General features: G+C 34.8%; 3 protein-coding genes across 3 annotated transcripts in view; 1 reads left to right on the plus strand and 2 right to left on the minus strand.

Annotated features, from left to right (window-relative positions):
• myo5b (myosin VB) overlaps nt 1-15,625 on the minus strand; it is a 43,890-nt gene extending 28,265 nt beyond the window's left edge. The window contains 3 exon segments of the mRNA XM_042711450.1: nt 595-766; nt 1,495-1,605; nt 15,335-15,625. Of these exon segments, the coding sequence (XP_042567384.1) occupies nt 595-766; nt 1,495-1,605; nt 15,335-15,361 (310 nt within the window). The 5' untranslated portion in view covers nt 15,362-15,625.
• A 35-nt stretch (nt 15,626-15,660) lies between these two features.
• Nucleotides 15,661-22,423, minus strand: cfap53 (cilia and flagella associated protein 53). The gene is given in 11 exon segments (XM_042711451.1): nt 15,661-15,892; nt 17,495-18,609; nt 18,701-18,754; nt 19,462-19,736; nt 19,827-20,028; nt 20,904-21,064; nt 21,066-21,222; nt 21,305-21,455; nt 21,493-21,722; nt 22,056-22,057; nt 22,116-22,423. Coding segments are annotated over 10 exon segments (1,545 nt in total). The 5' UTR covers nt 22,185-22,423; the 3' UTR covers nt 15,661-15,892; nt 17,495-18,365.
• Nucleotides 22,424-23,021: 598 nt separating this feature from the next.
• On the plus strand, nt 23,022-26,399 carry chek1 (checkpoint kinase 1). Its single transcript, XM_042711452.1, has 10 exons — nt 23,022-23,097; nt 23,316-23,388; nt 23,473-23,696; nt 23,816-23,964; nt 24,804-24,984; nt 25,070-25,099; nt 25,207-25,406; nt 25,651-25,782; nt 25,901-26,002; nt 26,175-26,399. The coding sequence occupies exons 2-10, from the start codon at nt 23,324-23,326 to the stop codon at nt 26,265-26,267; spliced, it is 1,176 nt and encodes a 391-aa protein (XP_042567386.1). The 5' UTR covers nt 23,022-23,097; nt 23,316-23,323; the 3' UTR covers nt 26,268-26,399.
• Nucleotides 26,400-26,465: the final 66 nt, after the last annotated feature.

Consider the following 26,465-nt stretch of genomic DNA (forward strand, 5'->3'; position numbering starts at 1 on the left):
CTTTTAAAATGATAAATGGTGACATCAAGAGAAGACACAGCTAACGATCAATATTTATAAACACGCTAATAAAATTAAATAAAAAATGAATACTGTAAAGAGGAATATATAATTTTTCTTTCCTTTTTATTCTTTTAAATAATTTAACAGTTTATTTCTTAGTCTTTCCTTACTATTTTTTTGTATTTTTATTAAAATATATTATATTTCATTTAACTTTTATGTTAAATTATATAAAAATTTACTTTGCTTTCTTTTCTTTTTTTGCATGCTATAATAAAGCACTATGAATGAATATTGTGACATAATATCCTAAATAAACTAGCCTTGATAGAAAATGACAGAGCCTACAAAAAATTGCTCAAATTAAATTTACTTGAAATGTATTTACTCACAATTCCTGAAAATAAAATGTTTATCTCACGTTTGGATTTTAGAGCTACCACAAATGAAGCACACTTCCAATAACCAACCATGTAAAGAGAGTTATGAAGTGATGATCATAACTGGACAAATATCAGGTTATTAAATAAAAATAAATGACCAATACATTTGCCAACATATCAGAGACTTAAGACACACACATTGACTTACCGCAGTAAGTGTAAATGTGATTGGACTCAACGAAGCGGACCTTGAGGTTGTGGAGCACAGCAGGCTCGTGGAGGTAGCTGAGAGCCGTGAGGTCATTCTCTCCTACCAAAATATCAGGATTCCGAAGAAATGGAAGCGCATTGTCTTTGGGACCAATTGAATATTCTAACGTCTAGGAATAGAGACAGTAATGCCATTAAGTAAAAACAGTAGATTAGAAATTGATTTGATTCAAACCACAATGTCAATTACTCAATGGGCTTCAAGAGTCAGAAAAGTGTCTTTTGGCAGACTGAGAGTGTTGGTAATGCATTACAGACACAAGAGCTTCAATAAGTCATGCTGATCTTTATTTCATCTACTGGTTTATTCAGGTTTCCCCAACATAGTTTTTTTAAGGTACACGTCGAGAATATGGTGTACAACCTCCTCTCTCAGGGACTGAGAATTTAAACCCACTATTGTTCAGTCTGCTTAAAATCATTTAAAAGTTTGTTTTGTAGACTGAACAGAAAGAAATCTCAGATTTTTACAAACCAGATGTTTATTTATTTATTAATTTATTTATTTTTTGTTGTTGGTACATTTGTCTATTTACCATGTATTCATTTATTTTTGCTACTTTTCAAAAGCCTTTTCTGGACAGATTTTTTTCATTTAACTCTTGTTCCAGACCCAGACTTTCTATTTAAATCTATGAAAATCAATCTAAAACTATTAAAAAATAAATAAATAAGATGATCTAAACGATAAGCATACAGCATGAATGATTTATATAGACAATTTTGCTCCTAATATTTTTATTTCCTGAAAATGAGTGTATTTATGTACCAATAAAACGATCAGTAAAGTTCATGCTACTTATGTTGGTGAAAGATAAAGTGAAGGGTTTACTCTTACCGTTTCATCTTCTAATTTGAGGTGAAGCACTGTGTCTCCCTCCTTATAATCCTTGATGATTTCAGCAGGCTTCCAAACCTCTTCTGGGTCAGGGATCCAAACCCGGGTGTACTGAAACACAGATACAAACCACTTTTAAATAAAAGAAACCACTGATATCCCACCATAACACATATCACATATCAAAACAACACACCTGTGTCTATCAATGTAATATGAACATATAATCATAGTTCTGTGTCAGAGGTCAACGACCCAAGTGGTCATACATCTTCCCAGTGAGAGAAGAGCTGCAATGCATTTATCAGCAGACTCTGTATATAATCGGTGGATAAGCAGAACAGGCCGAAGAGTTTTGAGATAAATTGCACCGCAGCAGGATGAACGCAAACTATATCCTTCAAATAAAATGATGCATGTTATTTAGAGAAGAAAATTACTCAAATGGGATGCATATGTGTTTATGGTTGTCTGCCCTGAAAAATGAGACATACTAATATGTTTGAAACAACTACTGGATATATTCAAGTGGTATTCTAGCACATAGTCATGGAGTTATTATACTGGTAGCTGCTGGACAGCTAGTTGGCCATCATGACAAAGACAGAGGTCTGCATTACCCAGCAAAAGACTAATGGAGATGGATTCTCTTCCTGTAAGCCTTGAGCTTCAGCCAAGATATTAAAGAAAGTAAAAGTAAAAAAAATAATATTAAACTAAATGATAAACCATTTTGTCTTCTGCTCCTAGTGATGCTCAATGTCTCAATGTTTGTGTGTTGGTGATAAACTGAAAGCAAGCTGAAGGCTAAGAGTATGTAATGAGAGAGTACTGTTATCTCTCCTGAAGGCGGTTAGAAGTCAGTTTCTGCTGGCGTGTGTAAAGAACGCGGCATTCGACCTTCAAAAAATCCACAAAAGAAATTCAGTGTGTATAAGCTGCTCAAAGAGCTGAAAGTTTATTAGAAGCACATTTAGTCACTAAATCCACACAACCCCATATAATCAGCTTTAATAGATTCTTAACTAATAAATCATGCTCTCAAATTAAGCAGCAACCAGTCAAACACCATTATAAATAACACAATATACTTCCGAAAAACCATTCAGGGATAATATAAGGGATATTTGACCCAAAAAGGAAAATTCTGTCTTTCTTGTGTCGTTCCAAACCTGTATGACTTACTTTCTTCTGTGCAATATAAAAGAACATATTTTGAAGAATGTTTCAGTGTTTTTGTCCATTCAATGGAAGTCATGATTGACAGACAGGCGATCTGACCAATCACAACACTGAATCTGCCATTTTGTCCGACAAACAAACCAGACAGGAGAGTAGTTTAGGGTTGTGGACTTGAACTTGAAAATGGTGTGTATCACTGTTTTTCCGCAGTTGAAACGCGATAACCTTCTGATGTCCATTCATGTTTATTTCATTTCAACTAGTAGTAAAAGGAAGGATGATTGGTTCACGAGCAACTTGAACTGAGGCTCTACAACGATCTGACACTACACATTAAAGAGCCACAAAATGGTATTTATTGTTTGCAACATTTGAAAGCTGAGACCACATGTAATCTGCTCTGTCTTGTCTGTCGCGCGTTTTCAGTTTTCTCTTTGTTCCGTGATGCATTTTTCACTGTGTGATAACATGATGTGTAGCATGTAACAGTAACTAAGGGGGCGGGTTTTTGCAAAGGGTCAATTGTGGAAGTACAGTACTGTGGAAAAGACACCTCAGTCCTTCCTGTTACACCTGCTAACTCAGAGACTGAACTTTGCGCAGTCTTTTCCAAAGAAAACACTCTATATCAGAGCCTTCCCAGCTGACAACAGTGTTTTCAATCCTGTTGCAGGACGATTTGGTGATATGAATTAATCGGGTGCTGAATTTAAGTGTGCTGTCTCTGATATTGCCCATGTGACAGCTTCACATGGAATTAGTTAAGCACATGCATCCCTGAATGTCTAAAATGAATGTAAACATTGTATGCAGGGAAAGGTGAATTTTGTTTTTCTTGAACATAGTGTACTTGTGATCACACCTGACTTTAACAAAGACATGGCAACTAGCAAAGCCTACATTTCTAAAGTCACATCTGCAGCCTGATCGAGTGCCAATTTATTTGTCGAAACACAAGCAATGGAATATCTCACTGGGATCATATCATACAATCTGACAAAAAAATAAAATAATAAAAAAAAATTGCATGCTGTGTATCCATCTTTAGAGTTTGGGCTCATCTGATCTGGTCTGACACAATGGGGACATACTTTAACTCAGATGAGTGAAATGTCGGGATGTACTGAACAGACAGTCTGCCTTTTAAGAGTCTTTGCTGAGCTTCAGGCAGAAATAAAAAGAAAAACTGAGAGCGAACAGTGAGATACACCAAGACACAGCGGAAACATTTCGATATTTCGATCGAACAGCAGGGGTCCTGTCTGGCTTTGCAGTCTGTTACATCACTCCATCTTATAATGTTTCAGTGTAGCGTTAAAGGGGTCATATGATGCAATTTCAAGTTTTACTTTCTCTTTGGAGTGTTACAAGATGTTCATGCACAGATCCCTAAAGTTGCAACGACTAAAGTCTCAAAGCCAAATAGATATTCTTTATAAAAGTTAAGAGTCAACCACGCCCTCCTAAAACGCCTCGCTTAAACACGCCCCCACATGTCGACATCATTGTGTGGGAAGATTTGCATAACACCGCCCAAATGTTCACGCAAAAAAAGAAGACGTAACTTTGGTTCTCGCTGTAGTATTATAAAGCGAAACTACTTTGTTTGGTCTCCCGAAAGAGGACACAATTAGAAATCAGTGGTTAAGTTGCATTTACAACACTGTTCCAGAACAGAACAGTTCAACCCAAATATTCAGATGTGTGCAGCGCATTTTACGGAGGACAAGGACTGTTTCCTGAACCTTCGGAGAGTAGCCTACTGGCTGTGCACAAAGGCTGTTTCTATAAAGTGGGGCAGTTTCAACTTTGCAAGGACAGTTTGGCGCTTCTAACTCACAGACTGTAAGTACGTTTTCATATTTAAAGAATTTGCCATTGATGATTCAAATGCAAGTTTTGAGCAGTGTAGAGTAGCGCTTGTTGTTTTTCGTTTCTCAGATCACAAATACAGACATGGTTTCAGGTTTACGAGGCATGATACACAACACAAAGAGTAAAAATACAGTACAAGTCATTATAATCCGTAATTATGTCCCTCCTGGATGCTACAAATGCCTTATTTGTAATTGGTTTTATTGGTTTTGTCTCGGCGCGACGGAGACGGCATCACAGTATGATAAGGGACGTAACATTTCTGTCATATGCTTGAGGTATTCGGCCAATCACAATGCACTGGATAGCTGGCCAATCAGCGTACACCTCGCTTTTCGGAACAATGAGCTTTGTAAAAATCGACATGTTTCAGAAAGGGGGGGCACAGAGGAGCAACAATAATGAACAGTATGTGGAAAATAATGTGTTTTTTGAACCTTAAACCACATTAGCACATTGCATTATGCCAAATACACAAAATAATGTTCTTTTTAGCAACATCATATGACCCCTTCAAGGTTGTTCAAAGCTAAAGCACAAAATAGGGCACAAAAGAGACGCAAGCAGCTTGATGATATTAGAGCTGGCAGCACAGACTCATTTTAAACTTTTTAATGGAGCACTGCATAATTTTCATGAAGTGGAAAACAAGTAAGCTCTCCCCTCAAGGGTCCAATGTTAGCAACCAGCAAGTCACAATTTGCTACCCGCTATTGCTAGACAGTGTCAGAGGGTATTTTTATAATTTATAGAGCAACTTAAAAGACAAAAAAAAATATGTAAATGCTGTGAATGTAAGATGATTTAGTCAACTTCTTAAAAAATGTATGAATGATGCAGATTACATAATTTCAATACAAGCAATATTTATTTCAAGAAAGAGAAACAAAGCAAAACTTTCAAACAAACATTTACCAAAATACTCTACTGTTCAAAAGTCTGAACAATGACAAGATGTTTATAATGTTACAAATTATTTATATTTCAAATAAATTATGTTCTTTGAACTTGCCATTCATCAAAGAATCCAGAAAAAATTTATGGTTTTCCACAAAAATATCAAGCAACACAAAATTTTAAGTTAAATAATAATAAGAATTGTTTCATGAGCATAAAATCAGCATTTTAATCGTTTCTGAATGATCATATGACACTGAAGACTGGAGTAATGACCGCAGAAAACTCAGCTTTAACATCACAGGAATAAATTACATTTTAAAATGCATTACAATCAAAAAAATATAATATATATATCACAATATTATGTGTTTTACAGTATTTTTGACCAAATAAATACAACCTTGGTAAGCATAAGAGAACTTTTTCAAACATATTTAAAAAAATCTTACAGACACAAACTTTTGAAAGGTGGTGTATGATAATAAAAATTTTACATTTAAAAATGTAAAAAATAAATAAAATGAAAAACATTAGTCATAATCTGTTTAAAATTTTAATAAAAAACAAAAAACAAAAACGTGTTTGTCAGGACATAGCAAGTCAAGACAAGGTTTGGTTTAGCCACACTGGCTCATGATGCTGGTTTTATGTGTGCCCTCTCACACAGATGAGTATGCACAACAGTAGTATAAATATTCTGAAATATGGTTTTTAATCTTTCAAACTACAGCACTTTGAACCTAAAGTGTGTGTCTAGTGGCCTTTGACAACAGATCTAAATAATAAGGGATGTCCTGTCGTTTAGGATTGTGCTACATAATTGGACTGGATCTGTGGCCTGGAAACTACCTTTGACTAAACCTTTGTGCTGGACACAAAGAATAATGACTTAAAACCACTGTTGATTTGTTATCCAAGCAATCTGTAATTACTGATACAGATCAAAACTGACCCGTTTTAACCGTCATATGAAAACAAATTCAGTAAAAAAAAACCCTGGAAACCCACCCATTCGAGAATATTCAAAACACATACTCAAACATTTCAGGAACTCTACGCAAGTACGAGGAATCTGGGAAAGGTGTGATAAGCAAATGTACCTTATTCCATGAAGGCCTGCATCACCTCTGACAAATACTGCAGCTACAGGCTAAAGTAACCTTTTTTGGGAAACTCTCCTGATTTAACAGACTTCACATATTTAAAGGAAAAGTTCAACTAAAAATGAAAGTTCTCCCTCACATCATTCAAACTCATGTTGACGTTTTAAGACATTTAATGGTGTTTCTTTAATACAACTTAACATGAATAGCGACTATAGGCTGCCAAGCTCCAATAAGTACAAAAAAAGTTGTGTGCTATATACCAAATTGATAGCTTAGTGTGAAAAATAGCCAGAAATGTGATTTATTTACTGAAAATCTTGTTTTGACAGCTGTGGTCTACATTCACTTTCATTCTATAGAAAAGAGCAGCTTGGACATTGTGCAATAAAACTTGTTTTGTGTTTTACGTACTAAATGTCATTCAGGTTTGGAACAAAATGAGGACTGAATAAACAGTTCATTTCTGGGTGAGCTATGAATGCGATACAGTAGAGGAACACCACAGATGGGCATGTGTACAGAAAGCAAAATGAATGAACTGAAATATGATGCTTTGACCTCATTATTTTCTCAGTTGCCCTAATATAGAGGTGCTACACAAGACTATGCAAAACAAAAAACATGCTGTGCAAGACCATCCACTTATTATGACAAAAAATCATACTCTGATGACAAAACAACAGCCACTATTACGACAGCCTCAGCGGAGGATTGTGACGGGAAGCCTGGGTGCTTTTCTACTTTGTCAAGGAAGTAACAACAATTACAGTGTTGTACTTACTGTACAGTGAAGGCTTGTAAACAAAATATCTATCTAAATATCTAAACTAAGGCTGTAACATCTAATTAAAATCTCTAATAATTTTGATTATTGATTAATGGCATCTGTGTGCACGGAAAACATCTGCCAGTCACAGGAAACATTCACATTAGATAAGCATTAATACCAGTAAACTTTTTTTTTTTTAATCATTTTAATTTAGCGATTTTAACTTTAAAATACAATATTTGTAGGACGATATTGGACGGAATGTGGAATTACAGTTTATATACAGAAAATAAAACTCACGACTAAAACTAAGACTAAATACATTATGTATGAACAAAAACAACAAAAAAAATACAAATTCACATGACATAAACTGAGGCCTAATTCTATATTTATGAACATAGTGAATGAACAAATGCCTCATTACCAATACAATGACAACATAAAGAACCACACTACAGGCTCAGGAGGGGTCCTCCTACCTCTATTTTAGGTTGGGGTCTGGGGAGAAACACTGGTCCCCTTTCATACACAAATAATAAACCGACACTAATTAATATCACTTTGTGCTCCAGTGCTGAGCATGTCCCATTTTAAAAAGCGCTTAGAGACAAAGAAAAACCCCATCAAAACACACCCATAGTGTTCGTGCACAATCAATACTGACTATAACGTTTCTGTAAACTGGCGTGGAAAGATTCAGTTCAAGGTAAAGAATGCATGATTGGCAGATTATGGAAGATTAAGGATAAGAATAAAGTTTTGACAGCTTGTAGTGGCTACATTATCCCTTTATAGCTGCCTGAGCCCATAGTATGACATCATAACAACTGACATCATATAAAGACTGGATCTTCTAGTGACATGAATGCCATTTCATCACATTCCGCCACGTAAGATACTTTGCATGTATGCTTCACACATGATGTTCAACAATGCACTGCAACAAACCTGTCAAGTCAAGTTGAGGGAATGCAGATTGTGAATGTTTTCTTTGGAAACAAAAAGTACTTATACAAAATAGTTTCATCCAAATGAAATAATATTAGCTCAATGAGTGTCTCTTACACACTACACATTGTTAACGATGACTTCAGTCAAGAACACTTCATCTTAACATTTCTGTTAGATGTCCTTAAGTAGTTGGCTATTGTGAATGGCTATGGTGCTTATCAGACCACATTTTAAAAGTAGAATTATTACACTGATAAGCTTCTATAAAGGACTCTGTTGTTCACTGGGATTAATCAATACTGGTTCCTCAGAGAAATGCTAAATTTATGGGCTTCTCACACTTGAAATCTGTTATAAATGTATATTTGGTTAAAAAAACAAAAACAAAAAAAAAACACATGATATGACTGATGGAAGACAGTCTTGGATGCCACATCTCAAAGCCTTAACAACAACCGAGAAAGTATCAGCAGACAAGACAATTGACACTGCATTAACTTTCATGCAGTGGCATTTTTGGATGTCTAACACAGAGACAATTGTCTTGCTTTTAATCTCCCTATTGTAAACCCTTATTCTGGATTTCTCAACTCTGGTTTCTCAAACATTCAGAAAACAAATTCAAGTATAGCATGCATGACGAAGCTTAAACGTATGATCTTTGAACCATAAAAGCTGATACTGCATGAAGGAGCAGTGACGGAATCTCTAATAAAAGCCACGAAGGGAAACCATTAACCAGACTAGACTCTCATTTCAGCGTTTAGCATGCATGCCATTCCACACCTCATCCTGTCATCATGTGAGCCTGACCTGCCACCATAATGAGATGGAACTTTTAATCAGACAGCGGAGACACTGAATCAATACAATCAGCTACACATTTGTAAGGGTTATTTACAAATGGGAAACCTGGCTTCCAAGATACAGGAATGACTCACCTCAGCAGACGTGGCCAAACCGCACCATTTACAGTATATATGTGTGTGTGCCATATTGACAAAAATAATGCAGTACAAACAAGCATCAAACAATTCAGCTGTCTGTGAAGAAGGGAGAGGTTTCCGTTTCATTAGCTCCCAGTGTGGTGATCTGTTGGGCTTGAAGGACACTGTAATGAAGGCCAAAGATAAAGAGTGGAAAAGCTGTGATGGAAGGGAGCTGGTGAGGAACTGGTGTGAAACCTGCACGACTGGTTTTGCACAGTCTCTTGTAGCAGCGTAACAAAACATTCACGTCAGCTTTTTAACTGAGCTGTGAGTGTTTGCGACAGCTATAATGATTTTATTTTGGTCAAAAACAGAATTCAAAATAACCATAATGATAACAGAAAATGCATCTTAAAACTGGGTCTGAAAATTGTGGGTAAAGAATCTACTTGTCCTCAAATATTCAATGCACATTTTCTATCCAGAGCTAGCTGTTTATCAGAAAGATCAGTAGTGTTTGGAAAATCAGTTTGGAAACAATTTATTGCGCACAATTCCACCAGCGGCCAAAAAACAACAACAACAACAAAAAAAACATATTTCACTTTTAAATTCAACATGAAACATCATTTGCAACCTACTTCATAATGTACATTTCAACAAATTAGAATACTTCATAAGACCAATAAAAAAAAAAAAAAATTATTGAATTGTTGGACTTCTGGAAAGTATGTTGATTTACTGTACATGTACTCAATACTTAGTAGGGGCTCCTTTTGCTTTAATTACTGCCTCAATTTGGCGAGGCATGAAGGTGATCAGTTTGTGGCACTGCTGAGGTGGTATGGAAGCCCAGGTTTCTTTTACAGTGGCCTTCAGCTCATTTGAATTTTTTGGTCTGTTGTTTCCTCTTGACAATACATAGATTTTCTATGGGGTTCAGGTCTGGTGAGTTTGCTGGCATACACACCAACACCATGGTCATACACACCAACACCATGGTCATTTAACCAACTTTTGGTGCTTTTGGCAGTGTGGGCAGGTGCCAAATCCTGCTGGAAAATGAAATCAGCATCTTCAAAAAGCTGATCAGCAGAAGGAAGCATGAAGTGCTGCAAAATTTCTTGGTAAACGGGTGCAGTGACTTTGGTTTTCAAGAAACACAATGGACCAACACCAGCAGATGACATTGCACTCCAAATCATCACAGACTGTGGAAACTTAACACTGGACTTCAAGCAACTTGGGCTATGAGCTTCTCCACCCTTCCTCCAGACTCTAGGACCTTGGTTTCCAAATGAAATACAAAACTTGCTCTCATCTGAAAAGAGGACTTTGGACCACTGGGCAACAGTCCAGTTCTTCTCCTTAGCCCAGGTAAGACGCCTCTAATGTTGTCTGTGGTTCAGCAAATTCCTTGACACGTCTGTGTGTGGTGGCTCTTGATGCCTTGACCCCAGCCTCAGTTCATTCCTTGTGAGGTTCACTCAAATTGAATCGATTTTGCTTGACAATCCTCATAAGGCTGGTTCTCTCGGTTGGTTGTGCATCTTTTTCTTCCAGACTTTTTCCTTCCACTCAACTTTCTGTTAACATGATTGGATTCAGCACTCTGTGAACAGCTTCTGTGGCAATGGATGTTTGTGGATTACCCTCCTTGTGAAGGGTGTCAATGATTGTCTTCAGGACAACTGTCAGATCAGCAGTCTTCCCTATGATTGTGTAGCCTAGTGAACCAAACTGAGAGACCATTTTGAAGGCTCAGGAAACCTTTGCAGGTGTTTTGAGTTGATTAGCTGATTGGCATGTCACCATATTCAAATTTTTTGAGATAGTGAATTGGTGGGTTTTTGTTTAATGTGAGCCAAAATCATCACAATTAAAAGAACCAAAGACTTAAACTACTTCAGTCTGTGTGCACTGAATTTATTTAATACACGAGTTTCACAATTTGAGTTGAATTACTGAAATAAATAAACTTTTCCACGACATTCTAATTTATTGAGATGCACCTGAAATGTTACAAAATATATTTTCATTTCAAATAAATGCTGTTCTTTTGAACGTTCTATTTATTGAAGAATCCTGAAAAACAAATGTAAAAAAAAAAAAGAGCAGAGGATGTTTTCAACACTCTAATAACAATAAGAAATGTTTCTTGAGCATCATATCAGCTTTTTATAATGATTTCTGAAGGATTATGTGACACTGAAGACTGGAGTAAAGGCTGCTGAAAATTCAATAAATAAATTACACTCAAAAATATATTAAACTAGAAAAGAATTAATAAATTGTAATATTTCACAATATTATTTTTGATTAAATACTGTAACTGCAACCTTGGTGAGCATAACCTTCTGACCTCAAATCTTATTGATCAATGTTTGAATGTTAAAAAAAGAAATTACATTAAATAATTAGAAATTACATTAAAAAGTCTACATAATTTTATTTCAAATATAACGTTCAGATAGTTTTTTGCAATAAGAAATGGTCCATTTGTGAATTCATGTTGACTTCAAAGACTGCTTGAATGGAAAGCTAACAATCTAAAAACATTTATTCACATTTATAACTAATAGTAACTATTACAAATAAATGAACTATTTTTACATTCCTAGCATATTTCTGCTGGGGAATGATCAATGTCAGGAACTGTCAGGTTTCACTGCATTCACTAGACGTTCCCTTTAGGCTACAGAGAAAACACTCACAAAAGCACCACAGCCAAACACACCCTGATCACAACACACTCACAAAAGCCCTACAGGGAAAGGTCAGGTGTTTCCTGGAGAACACGTTACACTTTTTTCTTTTCAACCTGTGATCTTTATCCACTGTCCAGAAATAACTGTCCGATTGTCTGAATCACTCTGAAATCTGACACCAGTACCTGCCAATGACAGATCAGGAGTGAGGCAGGTGTGTAGCAGGGATTAACAGGTGAGACCTCCATTTAAATCAATGAAAAGTAAAACGAGGAGAGCAGGTGCACCAAATAAAGATTTCATTGCACCCCTTTTCCCAATTCTGTATATGTACATAATAAAAACAAAAAAACAAACTATAATTCAATACCTCACTGCATCTCAAAAACTAAAACACTACACCACAAAAACAACAACATCAACACCAATACCCAGAAAACCATGGAAATCAAGAACTGATAACATGTGTACCTTGAGCGCAATGCAAGTCACCCTGGAAAAAAACATCTGCCAAATGCATTAAGGTAAATGCATTTAGAGATATATTGCATTACAACTGAGAGATATTGCATATTTACAATACATGTTTTTTTTGTTTTGTAGGTTGTTTTTTACAATTTGTATAATTTTACAAAAAATTTAATATCATTAACATTATTATTAATAATATTCACGTTTATATTTATTATAAAAATACTGTTTACTATATATTGTTATAAATATGCATTTAAATAAAATGATTTAATATTCTTCTTGTGTTCATTTAGTGATTAACATGCCTTGATCATTTTTACCTTTATTTCTATTTACATTTAGTTTGAAAAATATTTATTCTAATTTGCAACAAACATCTTTTTGGTTGAAATAATGGTTTATTCAAAAAATAATTACCCCTATAAAAAAATTCTAAAAACTATATAAATCTCATAAAATATTTATATTGTCAAAACCCTCAACATTTAATCAATATCACCCAGACTTATATGTACTACACTCAAAAATCACTGGGTTAATCGTATAACTTTGAGCTGTGCTGATGAAGCCAGGTATGTAAAAACCAGAACTGGTCATAAGCCATTTTTAAACCTGCCGCGATTCAAACTCAGATTTCTCACAAAGACTCTTGTTTCTGCATCAGTTACTTTAGCAGTAGCATTAGCCGAGCCATGAGTCAATGGAGTGTGATCGCATATCCAGTCCAATACTCCCCCTGGATCTGCACACGACTTGTTTACCTGCCCAGAGGCACTGAGAGACCTCACCAGTGATGTAACATACGGTTTAATCAAGGAGATGCAGTAACGGAAACAGAAGACCATAAATTACAAATAAGAACACAGAACAAAAATAAAAAGGAGTGGGAGTTTTTGTTTAAACACCACAAGAGAAGAAAAGACTGCTCACAAGTGAGTCTACTTGGGCCTAAAGACTCTTTTTGTCCAGCCCAACAAATCTAGATTGTGTTGGGGTCAATTCAACAAAACCTCCCACGAAGGGGGGGGTCGAAACTTAAGCAGGGGTACATTGTGCCCCAAACTAATCCTCTTTCTGAGACCAGTAACCAAAGAAAGACACAAAGCTCCAACAACATGCTACATGGAAGCTTACACACTCATAGCAGGCAGCATCAAAAAATACAATGTGATTTAATACTATTTCTAAAATGATTTGTCCTTCAAAATGTGTTGTCACGATTTTTTAATCTATGTTTTAGGCGGGACACATCCAAGGGATCTACTTATCTACTTCTTTTAATGAGGTCTTTAAATGAGACCCCCTAAGGTGTTATGCGTTTTTAGATATAACATTAGTTTTTAGATATAACATTAGATTTTTCTAGGAAAAAGAAAAACAGATGGTAAATTTGTTCCCTGGTCTTCCATAAAGATTATCAAAAAAGCAGATTAGGAAGTTTAATTAGGAGATGATGGCGAGGGGGGGTTGCCACAGATGACTTTGGGTGTTTAAAAAAAAAAAAAGAAGAAAAAAAAATCCAGTTTATTCCATCTTCCTTGAACCACTGGCCTCTGGAAAAATGCCTGACCATCCATTCAATACTGTTTATTCTCAGTGTAATCAATGACACATGACACATGGACAGGGTGGTTATGATGACATCACTGGTTTGGTCTTTTTATGATCACTAAGGCAACAGCACACAAGTTAATAATACAACCTGAAAGCTGTGGAATACTTTTAGGGCAAAATAGCCGAACAATACCAGAGCACAAAGGCCAAAATACAGGACTGAACTGGTGTAATATGAATCCACCCTTATGGTGACACTATGAGAATCAGGCTGAACTGAACAGTCTGTCCAAGGCTGAAGACTGGAGGAAAAATATATAAATTCATTTTGCATACAAGCCCAAACAACTTAGAAACACTGAGTCACCTGCAGCATTAGTAAGTGACCATAAATATTACAAAGGTCTTTCCTAACCTGTAAAATTATATTTACAGCTTTCCCTCTATGAAATATCTCCACCAGAGGTCAAAATAAAATAATACAAATAAACAAATGTCAGTTCATATGTGTGGGATTAACATAACTGCATAACAGCTGAATTTCTATGACTTCTTCCAGTCGTTTGAACCAATTACTATCTAATTAATTATTTACAGGCAGGCACAGTTAGAAAAAAAGCAGATTTACTAATTAAATTTTTCTTTCCTAAGTATGAGAACCCTGAAAATAAATCTGCAATGTTCATATTAACGATCCCAACAAGCACAAAAACTACAGATTTAAATATCAAATGAGGACTTCAATGCATACCTTCAAACAGTTCAAATATAAAAATAATTTACAGTTAATTAATACACAATAAACTGAAATGATTGGGTATTGACAGATAACGTACACCTAAAACGCGAACAGACGTCTTCCTATTGCAGCATATTTAGAGAAATATGAACTATCAGAGTAAATAAAGTCCTCAACAGAGGAATAGCTCGTCATAAACACTGGCAGTATCTCGTAACTTAGTGAGCTGCCTACATAGACGGCATTATGTGACAACAAAGACGCATCTGAAGCGCTCAAATTAATCAGTCTACAAAAGAAACTCAATTAGTTTTCGAAACAGAGCGAACGCCGAAACTAAGTTCCCTACAGACCGAAACCAACAGAAACACACACCTGTCTGCGATACTTCCCTGTGTTTTATAGGAAGTTAAAGGCAGTAAAGCAGAACCGCAGGGCGTCAAATAGTTCAATATTACCTGTTGTGAGGTTTTAATATGTTTTGAGATTAATTAAATGATTTTAAGGTACGTTAGTCATGCTACATTAAACGAAGATTGGTGAATCACACAGAAAATAAATGACATATTAGTGTCCACCTGTCACATATTATTAACTATTTATTTAGCTATTTCAAGGTGAAACAAAGCTACGTTAATTCAACAACTCACCCTAGAGTAGAGTTCAGTCACAGACATGATCCCAAATAGAGCAGCAGCTCCCACCTAAACTAGTTACAGTTAAAATATCGCCGTTTGAATACGATGATATTCCCAACAAGTTTTATAATCCAGGTTTCCTGTGTCCTGTCAGCACTCCATGTCGTCCTGTCGAGCTGGTTTGTACTTTTGAACTCCCTCTGACGGCTAATGTTAGCGCGTTAGCCGCGCCTGATCGCGGCAGGTGTTTGTTCCCATAATTGAAGTGGAGTTTGACAAGCCCCTTTTATCTCCTCCTCCACAAAAAAACTAAAACCAAAACAAACCACTGACACAAAAAATAACAAAATTCGTGTAATGACTTGGTGTGATGGTACTGGTTAAATGTGAGAAAAGTGTGTAAATGTCCAAATGCAAGAGAGACTGCCCTCGCTTCTTCCCTTCTCCGTGGACTCTATCAGGCTGACTGACGTGACCGCAGCGGCGGAGGCGCATGGATCAATGGCAGAGTTCAGTGTGTCTACAGCGACACCCTCTGGCCAATTACAGCACTGCACGAAAAATCACATGCTGCAGAAAAGAGAATGTCCTGGTTAAATACTGAAGTTTTAAAGACTGCCCGCTTGTTTCTATTTAAACAGCAATAAGAAAATATTACCAGAGCATTTTTAAAGCGTTTGCCTTTATAAAAGTGTCGTTTACAGTTAAATTAGTTCTGAACACCAAATGAAAACAAATGCAGAGCTACAAGCACTTGCCTCATATAGCTGTAAATGAGAGGTAATAAATATACATATGTGTGAATGAACAATAATGATAAAATAAAATCTAAAAACTTCTTGCAGGTAGAGATGAGGGATTAAGGGGGCCATGTCTTGTCACATAACAACAAAATGGTTTTCTTATTAATATTTTAAAACAAACCATAAACAATATACTTCTTATAATAAATCCAATATACTGTATTTTCCCCCTTGTTTTTCTTTACGTTTCTGTATTGCACTTATGCTCTAGCTTGTGTGCCACTAGCTTACACTGAATACTTGGCATTATGTACCGTGTATTGATATCTGAATTTGGGTCTTATGATAAATTGTGTGTTGGTCCTCATTTGTAAGTCACTTTGGATAAAAGCATGTGCTAACTGACTAAATATACATTTAAATGTAAAATAGCTTCTGCTTATTGTGTTTGTTTTTTAATAAATAATAACAACATTAACTTTTTCCAAGAATAGTTTTTTTAGAGACTGTTTTCCTTTCTCTGGGCAGCTAGCTATACCACTCATATTGCATTTAAACAAAAAATATCAAAAATTAAAATTCTAAAGTATTTTTTAAATCAGAAATTAAAAATATGTTTATACTAGAAAATGTGTATTCAAGTCAATTTTAATTAAGTGCATTCTTATGTATCTATTTATTTATAATTTTAATGACTTACTAGATCCAGAACAAACAAAATAATAATAATAATAATCACATAATTGACCCATATGTATTCAGTGTGGTTTTGTCAGTCATCTGAGAGCATTTTAGTCTAAATAAATGATTACTCCATGAAATATCTTTTTTTTTCTTTTTCCTTCAATGTTTCCAGCTAGACATTGAAACACTTAGCACTAAAATAGTCTACTATTAGTACACAGACAGTATAAGCTATTAAATACATAGAAACACATCATTGCAGTGCACCAAGATGACTGGGCCCATTTCATTGTGATCATACAATGTGAAGTTTATCAAAAGATTCTGTACTTTTCTTAAGTTTCTCACAAATATTTGAAAGCAGAAGTTGCCTAGAAAAATCAGATAACATGCACTGTGTATTCTCAGTGTCTGCATCATTAATCAAAGACACAAAGCAGAGCAACACAGCAGCCTCTCTACTCTTATCTGCAAGGTGTAGAGTGAACACAAGCCATAAGTAAAACACAGGATGAAACATAAATTCAGAATGAGAATACCTAAGTAGTGTTCACATCCTGAATAAGGACATTAAAAATGACATAAAAAGATGTGTAAATGTGTTTAGCTATGGTTACCCTGGTTTAGATTGTATATTTTAATGGATTTATTTATAAAGCTGTAACCTGTAAATCTCAGTGGACCACATGCTGTCATTAATGTAATGAGGAAATCTAGAATGAAAGAGAAGCAATGCCTGACCTACCTTGACATACAGTTCATATTCACGCATTTTCTCTTAGAAATTGTACAAATATCCACAGACACAATGATCATCAGAGCTCTGAATTATTCAGATGTTGTATATTCTTCATGTCATGCTTAAAAAGGTTGTAAAGCATACTTTGCCGAATTTTGTAGTTCCAGACTGACTTGGGTTAAAAGTTAAACCTGTCTGAACAGTCAGGTGAGAAAAAATAAATGACATAGACCAATTGCTCCACACCCCTAACACTCCTAAGTAAGGTATTGAGTGTTGACTAACTTCTTCACCATTCACAAACTGTCGTAGTATTTGCAGCGTCAAAAGTTACCCATACACTAATTCACCCTCTGATCATTTAACCCAGCAGCTTACTGGTCTAAAACCCTGTTGCTAAATCATTAAGGAAATATTTTGCAAGTTAACTGTCATTTTTAAACCTTAACCTTTTGACCTCTCCTGGTATTATGTACTGTACATGTTTCATAGCAACCCTGGACAGCTTTCCATTGTTTTTAATTAGATTTGATTGGCAAAAAGAGGACACTATTCACAGTCTATATTCATTGAAATGATAAGCTTTCTTTAAATAATTAACATTTAAACATGCAAATATCTACCTCAAAACAAGTCAATCCAGTCAGACTTGTCTGAATACAAACTTCAGCACATGTATAATGAATCTGATCACAGATCACACAAATGTGTAAAACATACAACGTATAGTTATTCAGAAATGAGCAAGATATTTAAGCATGTAAGTTCACTGAAAGTTCCTTATTTTTCTTTTTCAATGTATTTTCTATTTGATATCATTTTTAGAATATTTCATACTTATGAATGTTACTTATGTTGTGAATAGAATTGGTTGGATTTATGCCAACTGTGCACCAAAGCTGGAGAAGGGGCGCTCTCGTCTCCTGAAGGGATGAACTGCCGTGGTGCCAGATACTGGCCTTGAGAGGATGTCCTGGATCTTCTTATTGTACTGCTCCTGGTACCACAGACCCCTCTGGAACTCTTATTCTTTCTCAGCTTGTTCTGCTTCACGAATCTGCTGGCGGTACAGCATCTGAGCCAATAAATCAGCCTGATATTCCTGAGTGGCCTCCCTTAAACTAAAAATTAGTTATTTGATTAATTAATTGCTTATTTTTGTATGTTTTGGTATAAGTATAATTAAGTTGAACAACTTTGACAAAAACCTACCGATTCTTTTCTTCTTCATCCAGCAATTTGTTCTCTTCAAGGATTCTGTATATTCTCATTCACTAAAGAGAAAAATAGCACCTTTAAAATAAATAAATAAATAAATATATATATATATATATACATACACCATGCTACCACGCAAAGTCTGGGGTCAGTAAGATTTTTTTTTTTTATTATTTTGCAGATACTTTTGCTCACCAATAAAACACAAAGTCAGTAAGACATTAATATTTTATTTATTTATCATATAAATACATTCAAAAAGTAACAAACAAACATATAATTTTTTTTTGCATATTTAAAAATTAAAAATGTAACATTCTGACATATCATAATTTTTTTTTGCATATTTAACAAACTTTTATTTTTAGATGTAATAACCATGTTATTATGTGTAATAACTATATAATAAAATATCTATTATTATATGTATATATTACAAACTTTTTTTGTTCATTTTAAAATAATAACAATTATTATTATTATCAATGTTGAAATCAGCTGTGCTGCTTGATATTTTGTGGAAACCATAATACATTTTTTTCAGAAATCTTTGATAAATCGAAAGTTGAAAAGAACCTCACATATTTGAAAAAGATGTTTTGTGACATCATAAATGTATTTATTGTAACTTCCAATCAATTTAATGTGTCCTAGCTAAAAAAAAAGTATAAATTTCTTTATATATATATATATATATATATATACTTATATATATATATATATATATATATATGTGTGTATATATGTGTATGTACTTCTCTTGGAGTGTGTGTGTGTGTGTGTAAATGGGTGATCTTATAGCAATTTCCTTACACTTCTCTTGGATCTGCAATCGACGAGTGTCCATGACATCCTTCATGAGTCGGTCCCTCGCTGCCTTTTCTTGACGCCACTGTGCCTCCCTGCGGGCCCAGGCCTGCTGCAGCTCTGATTCAAACAGTTGCTCCGTCTCAGCTTCTTGCTGTTTCTGCTCTTCCAGCTGCTCTGCCAGATACTCCCTGTACCTGCGCTGCTCCTCTTGACACTCCAGCTGTTTAGGAAGAACATTTTATAAAAATGAGAAATTTACACTTCTTTAAGTGATAGTCAAAAATGGCCAAAGTGTTGGCTAAAATCTAACCTTTTTGAGGACCTCATCTTGCTTTTCATCTCTCTCTTCAGTCATTAGCTGCTCCAGGATGCTCATATCCAGAGCCAGCTCTTCCTGCCGATCTCGAGCCAGACACTTCATCTTCAGCCGAAGTGAAAGGTCCAGTTGTTTACGTCGTTTCTCCTGATCTTGAAGCTTCTGTCTGTGTTCTCTCTCTGCCTCCAGGCCAATAGTATTTTTAAACATTTTTTAATGCATCAAGGCATTATAATGTTTGGTTTGTAAAATTTATATTAATTTTGAGATTTGTTAAAAGCAAGTCAATTTTAACAACATCAAGGCATGGTTTATAAAGATTTGCGAGATTTGGTAAAATTATAATATTTACATTTATTTATATTTTTAAATATTTTTTTTATTATTATTTATATAAATATATTTATAATTATATATAAAATAATATATAATAATATATATTATTTGTATTAATTTATTTATATTTAATAATATAAGTGTATTTTAAATAATATATACTGTATATAAACTTATATTATTAAATATAAATATATATTTTTTTGTACTTTTTATGTAGTATTTAAATATAATCTTTTATAAAATAATTGTATAATATTTACAATAATTTATTTTATTTATATTATTTAAAAATATTAGTAATAATATTTAAATATTATATATATTTAAAATATTAGTTATATATGAATTGTGTGTGTGTGTGTGTGTGTGTGTGTGTGTGTGTATATATATATATATATATATATATATATATATATAAAATGCAACCAATACTATAAAAACAATAAAATTTATATAATATTTTATATTTAATAATTATATTTAATTAATAATAATATAAATAATTTAAAAAAAATATAAAATTACAAATAAAAACATAATTACAAACATAAAACAAAAAGTAACAATTAAGGTCATTTAAATTTAATGATAAGGGAAATGAGCATACCTGAACTGATATAGTTCAATAATAAAAAAAAAGTCTAAAATTAGCCAATAACCGATATGGTACAGACATACCGTGCATCCCTTATAATAACTGCGGCTTGATTTGATTGATTCATCCTATTGAATAATATGCTCATTACCAGTAACTGGGCCTCCTCTTGCTTCAGTTGCTTTGCCTGTATTCTCTGCTGCTCAGTCGTTTCCATCTGTGCCTGCAGGAATGCCTTCTGCTGGAGATTGTTCTCTCTCTGACGACCTAACTCATATTAATCACCCCCCTCTCCAGCCCATCCCTCCACCACACCACATCTAACAGAACATCCTCTCCTCTTCTCGATCAATCAGTTGCACTTCTTCCTTAGTACTGATCTGCGCAGCACGCTCAGTGCAGACCTCATCCTGTCTGCGCATCATCTGCACGGCACGCAGCTCCTCACATTGCTCTCTAAAACACAGGAAGATGGAACATCTTGTAGTCTGAATCAAAGTTCAAGTTCATCCAACCACTAATAATATGTTCGTTCTACCTGAAGAGCTGATCGAGTTTCTCAGCAACAAGTCTCTGTCTCTCACTCTCTCTTCTATCTCGCAGAGTCTTGGCTCTTTCAAGCATCTTAGCTTGCCTCTCCAACACTGTCTCCTTTTTTGCCTCCATCTCCCTGAAGAGCTCCCTCTCCTCTAAAAAAGACCCAAAGACATCGATCAAAAAACGAGCCAGACAAGGTCATTACACTTTACAGTGAGATGATTTCTTAATAATTTATGAGGTTATTCCATTCAAACCTTTCCCTCCTTTCATCAATGTCCATCTGGTACTGCTCTCTTGCTTCCTGTAGACGTCTGCTAATAGTGGCCGACACCATCCTGCGCTGTGTGTTCCTTTCCCATCGCATTCTCACATCACAGTAGCTCTGATCCTTGGTAAACTCCATCACATAAATCAGTCTTTGCCCCATAAAAAGCACATATTTGAGCATAATATTAAAAAAAAAAATAAATATACATATAAATAAAAAAATAACACCTACATTAAAATAACATAATAATATAAAAAACCTTAATACGCTAGTAAAATATATAAAATTTACAAATAAATTACATTAACCAACATAAAAATAAAGAATTAAATTAAAGAAAGAAAGAAAGAAAGCTTTCCTTGTTAGTTAAGTCTATGGGATTTTGGGCAGGTTTTCGTCCGTTTTAGGAAAAATTGGGTCAGAATTTTTGGTATACTACTACTAACACTACTATTGCTGCTGCTACTGCTACTAACGTTACTTCTACTAATAATAAATCAGTTTGTCAAGCCTTTGCCAGCATAACTAATAATTAACTCACCAATGCCACTGAATGTCCAGGTCCAGTTACTTCCCGACATCGTGTCCTGCTTCGGTGGGCTGTCAACATGGTAAAAGATTTTTATTTTATTTTTTTACTCCACTTTCTTAGAGTCTAGCTAGCTTTAGAAATAACCCTCCAGCTGTACAGTTGTGTTTACGGAACCGACCTGATGTTGCCATAACAACGACAGGCGAAATCAGGCTGCTTTCAGCTATCTTATGTGATAATGATAAACGATGGTGATTAAGACAACTAGTAATTATGCTTTACACTGTTTAAATGCTTTAAAATTAAAATTAATATCACAAAAACAAAAAGTGTCTTAATATTATGAATGTGAATTTATTTGCCGAAAATAAAAAAAATAAAAGATAGCTTTTATTTTGTACAGTTTTCAGGCGTTGGAAACTATACAAAATAAAAGCCCAAATTTAGACCTAATATGACTTTTTATTTCTTGTACGACAAAAAAACAAAACAAAAAAACAAACAGAAAACAAAACAAAAGCCCAAACAATTAAATATTTACACATCTAATCCTAACCAATATTATTTACAAACTATAATAAAAAGTGCAGGAACACTTAAAAATAACATATCTAACTCACATTCATATTTAGTTTATGTATCTGCTATGATATTGTATTTTTTATGGTTTTGGTGGTCTTCATTACCGAACAACTTTACAATACAATTCAAACTAAACAAACACGAAAAGATTAACATGAAATTCTCCAGTTAATATGAAACATTTGCCCTCATTTTTAAAGTTGCTGCTGATTTAAGCTTTTATTTTAAAATTTCTCTCCTCCAAGCGCTTCCGGTGATGTCACGTCTCTAGAACGCGCCAAAGTAATCACGAACACTCCAGTATAAACACTAACAATTAAACCAAAAAAACAAATAATATACCAACAGAATAAATAAACAACCTGCATCAAATGTGATAGCTTCAACACTGAGATTGGTGACACGAAAGGTATGTTTATTTGACAAAATAACACGAAATAAACATTGGACAGCCCAAGGTTATCGGATTTGACGTTTAACTGTAAGTTACATAACCTAAGTTACGATACCTAGTTTTATTTAGCATGTGTTATTTTGTTTATTTAACAGTTACTCAAAACTAATATATTATTAACGTTACTGCTTATTACTACTAGTTTTCTAGGATGTTCTGACTTGTGTCCACAGATCCGATCATGGCTGTGCCTTTTGTTAAAGACTGGGATGTGGTGCAGACCCTCGGAGAGGGGGCGTATGGAGAGTAAGTGACCAGTGTCCTTTTTATAAGTCTCATCCTGATTCATTAAAGTCTTAAAATGTATTAATCTACTTCAAATTATTGTAGAGTGCGACTGCTGGTCAACAAGAAGACCCAAGAGGCTGTGGCGGTGAAAGTTGTGGACATGGCAAAAGCCAAGGATTGTATCGAGAATGTGAAGAAGGAGGTTTGCATATGCAAGATGCTTTCACACCCAAATATTGTATGTTTCTTTGGGCACAGGAGTGAGGGGACAACACAGTACATCTTCCTGGAGTACTGTAACGGACGAGAGCTCTTTGACAGAATCGGTGAGCTAAACATAGATTAGGACACATTAACTGGGTTTGTCCAGTGGCAGTATAATGTAGATCTGAGGAGTCTGAATGTTTGCAATGAGCAAATATTGAAGATTCAGTATTTCTGACAGAGCCAGACGTTGGGATGCCAGAAAAGGAGGCGCACAGGTTTTTTCAGCAGCTAATAGCTGGTGTGGTAAGTGTCAGTTTTGAGATGATTTTCTTTGATTCTGGTGTATTTGTGAATGGTTTTCATTCCATAGCCACCTTCTTAATTAAACTAGATAAATCTCATTATAAAACAGAATATCTCCACAGATTTATCAATACACATCTCCACACAAACCATTAAAATAAACAACTATATCATAAACACAACTTGATGATAAAGGTCAGTGGAACGTTACAACCACACTAATATGTCTAAAACTGTGACATAAAACTACATGGCACCCAAAAAAATGTATTCTGTTATTATTAATACGTCAGGAAACATATCTTTTGGGGTCTGGAGGGCTCCAATGGGGATAGGAAGTGCTAGGGAGCACTTGAAAACATTTAAATGATAGTAATAATAATAATAAAGTAAAAATAAATATATAAAATAAATACAAAAATAAGATTAAGTGCTTAAAAAAATCATTAAAATAAATGTAGAAAAATGACTAAAATAAGTAATTAAATAATACATTTACTTCACAGTATAAATTGGGTCTTTATAGTCTTTTGTAGTAAAAAAAAAAAATGAATATATAAATAAATAATAGGTCCGAGGCATCTAAAAGATTAAAAACCCTTATTCTAGTGGAAAGATGTAATGCATCTAATGAGTTTATTTTATAAATTAAAATAATATTTGTTATACAATATAAAAAAAAACAACATCTATACTTTGGATAAAAGTGTCTGCTAAATACTATACCTAATCTATCTTACTAATACACCTTAACTAATTTACTTATAAAAACACCATAATTAATTTTTTACTTTGGATAAAAGTGTCTGCTAAATGCATAAATGTAAATGCAAATTTGAATAACATTTGTGTATTATAAATTACGTTTACTATGTCATTTTTATATATATCTGGCTACCATGTTCCGTCATCGTGGCCGGGAGCGGGCACTCATCGTGGCCGGGAGCGGGCACTCCTCTTTGATGCACCGGGAGCGGGCATTGAACCGTCTGTGTGGAACTCTGCCCTATGTTGCCCCCGAGCTGATGTCACGCTCAGCATTCCACGCTCAACCAGCGGACACTTGGGCTTGTGGCATTGTGCACACTGCAATGTTAGCTGGAGGTAAGACAACAGTATTCTTCATGTGTCAGTCAGAGACTGCATCTTTGTGGAGAGTTTCGCTATTGTAAGCTGCATTTTTCCATAGAGTTACCATGGGACCAGCCGAGCTCTCACAGTTGAGACGAAAAAACAGTTCAGTACCACAAATTAATACACAAGATAGCTGACTTGATATTTAGTACAAATACAAATAGTACACTAGGTGCTTTATTACATTCTAAGGAGCACATCCATCACTACCTGTGTGTTTTTGCAGTGATGACAGAGCACAGATCTCCAGCTCTCAGCCTGAGCCGCAGGGATTGTGGGAGGAAAAGGAAGTTAAGGTGCACACTGATGTCAGTGTCAGCTTTTCACAGCCTACCTGTCCTGATCACATGCTGCTGGGCAGCCAGCTGCTTGGCACACCGGGTGCCAGCCAGGTAAATGAATCTTAATGATATTATTCATACTTATTTATTAATTATCACCCATCTATTTCAAAAAAAAATACCTCCTATTACATAATAATTAGTGCTTCAGTTTTGTGTCACTCATATTGTTGTAATTTCTAATGATTTAACTAATAGGTTATGGGTAATTATATTTGTGTACCCATTTATTTAATGAATAATGGAATTTTGTTAAATACTTAAAAACAATGCTTGTTTATTTATTAATTTTCAGAACCCATGGCAGCGGTTGGTGAGAAGGATGACCAGGTTCTTTACTACGGTAAAGGCAGAACCATCTTGCATTGCACTCCGTGATGCCTGTATTGCTATGGGTCACACATGGAAACAGAGCTGCACCAATCAGGTAACCAAATAAAACAATCAGTTGTAACATTTAAAGCATTTGAAATCCTTAGCACTAAATCTTGAACTGTATAATGCACTGATCTTATCTCTTTTTTCTTCTCTCTTTTGATTCATAGGCGACAGTATCCACAATGGATCACCGCAACAACAAGCTGATCTTCATAGTGCACTTCCTGGAAATGGAGGAACGCATTTTAGTAGATTTCCGATTGTCAAAGGTGAAAACAACCCAAACCACTGAATTACTTCTATGCTATGATGATTCTAAATTAACTGGCCATACAATTAAAACTAATATCAAAGAGTCTTTGAGTGAAGATTAATTTTCATAATATCACTGATTTGAATAGTTAAACTCTATCTTCTCAAAACTATTCTTTTGTGTTCTAGGGGGACGGTTTGGAATTCAAGAGGATATTCCTGAAACTAAAACAGAAGCTGTCTGACATTATTAGTAACCAAAAGGTTTTGCCTTTGAATTGATGCATGTCCACATTTTTACATGCAAAGTCTGCTTTCACACATGCATACACAGGTACACTAAGTTGTTTTATGATTGGGGAACGTGTTTAGATTTATATGTTTGTAGTTGTATATGTCTTTTTCTGATTTGTGTATGAAAGGATTGAGAGAAGCAGCTGTTCATTCATCTGTTACTTATGTAGAGAGGGTTTAATTTCT

This window comes from Cyprinus carpio, chromosome A21 (assembly GCF_018340385.1).
Source record: "Cyprinus carpio isolate SPL01 chromosome A21, ASM1834038v1, whole genome shotgun sequence".
Lineage (NCBI taxonomy): Eukaryota > Metazoa > Chordata > Actinopteri > Cypriniformes > Cyprinidae > Cyprinus > Cyprinus carpio.

Bases quoted from the DNA above. Each gene is read 5' to 3' on its own strand.
- chek1 (XM_042711452.1), top strand. From the start codon at position 23,324: ATGGCTGTGCCTTTTGTTAAAGACTGGGATGTGGTGCAGACCCTCGGA. The intron at 24,985-25,069 runs GTAAGACAACAG...ATTTTTCCATAG, and splicing joins CACTGCAATGTTAGCTGGAG to AGTTACCATGGGACCAGCCG. The intron at 25,783-25,900 runs GTAACCAAATAA...TTTGATTCATAG, and splicing joins AACAGAGCTGCACCAATCAG to GCGACAGTATCCACAATGGA.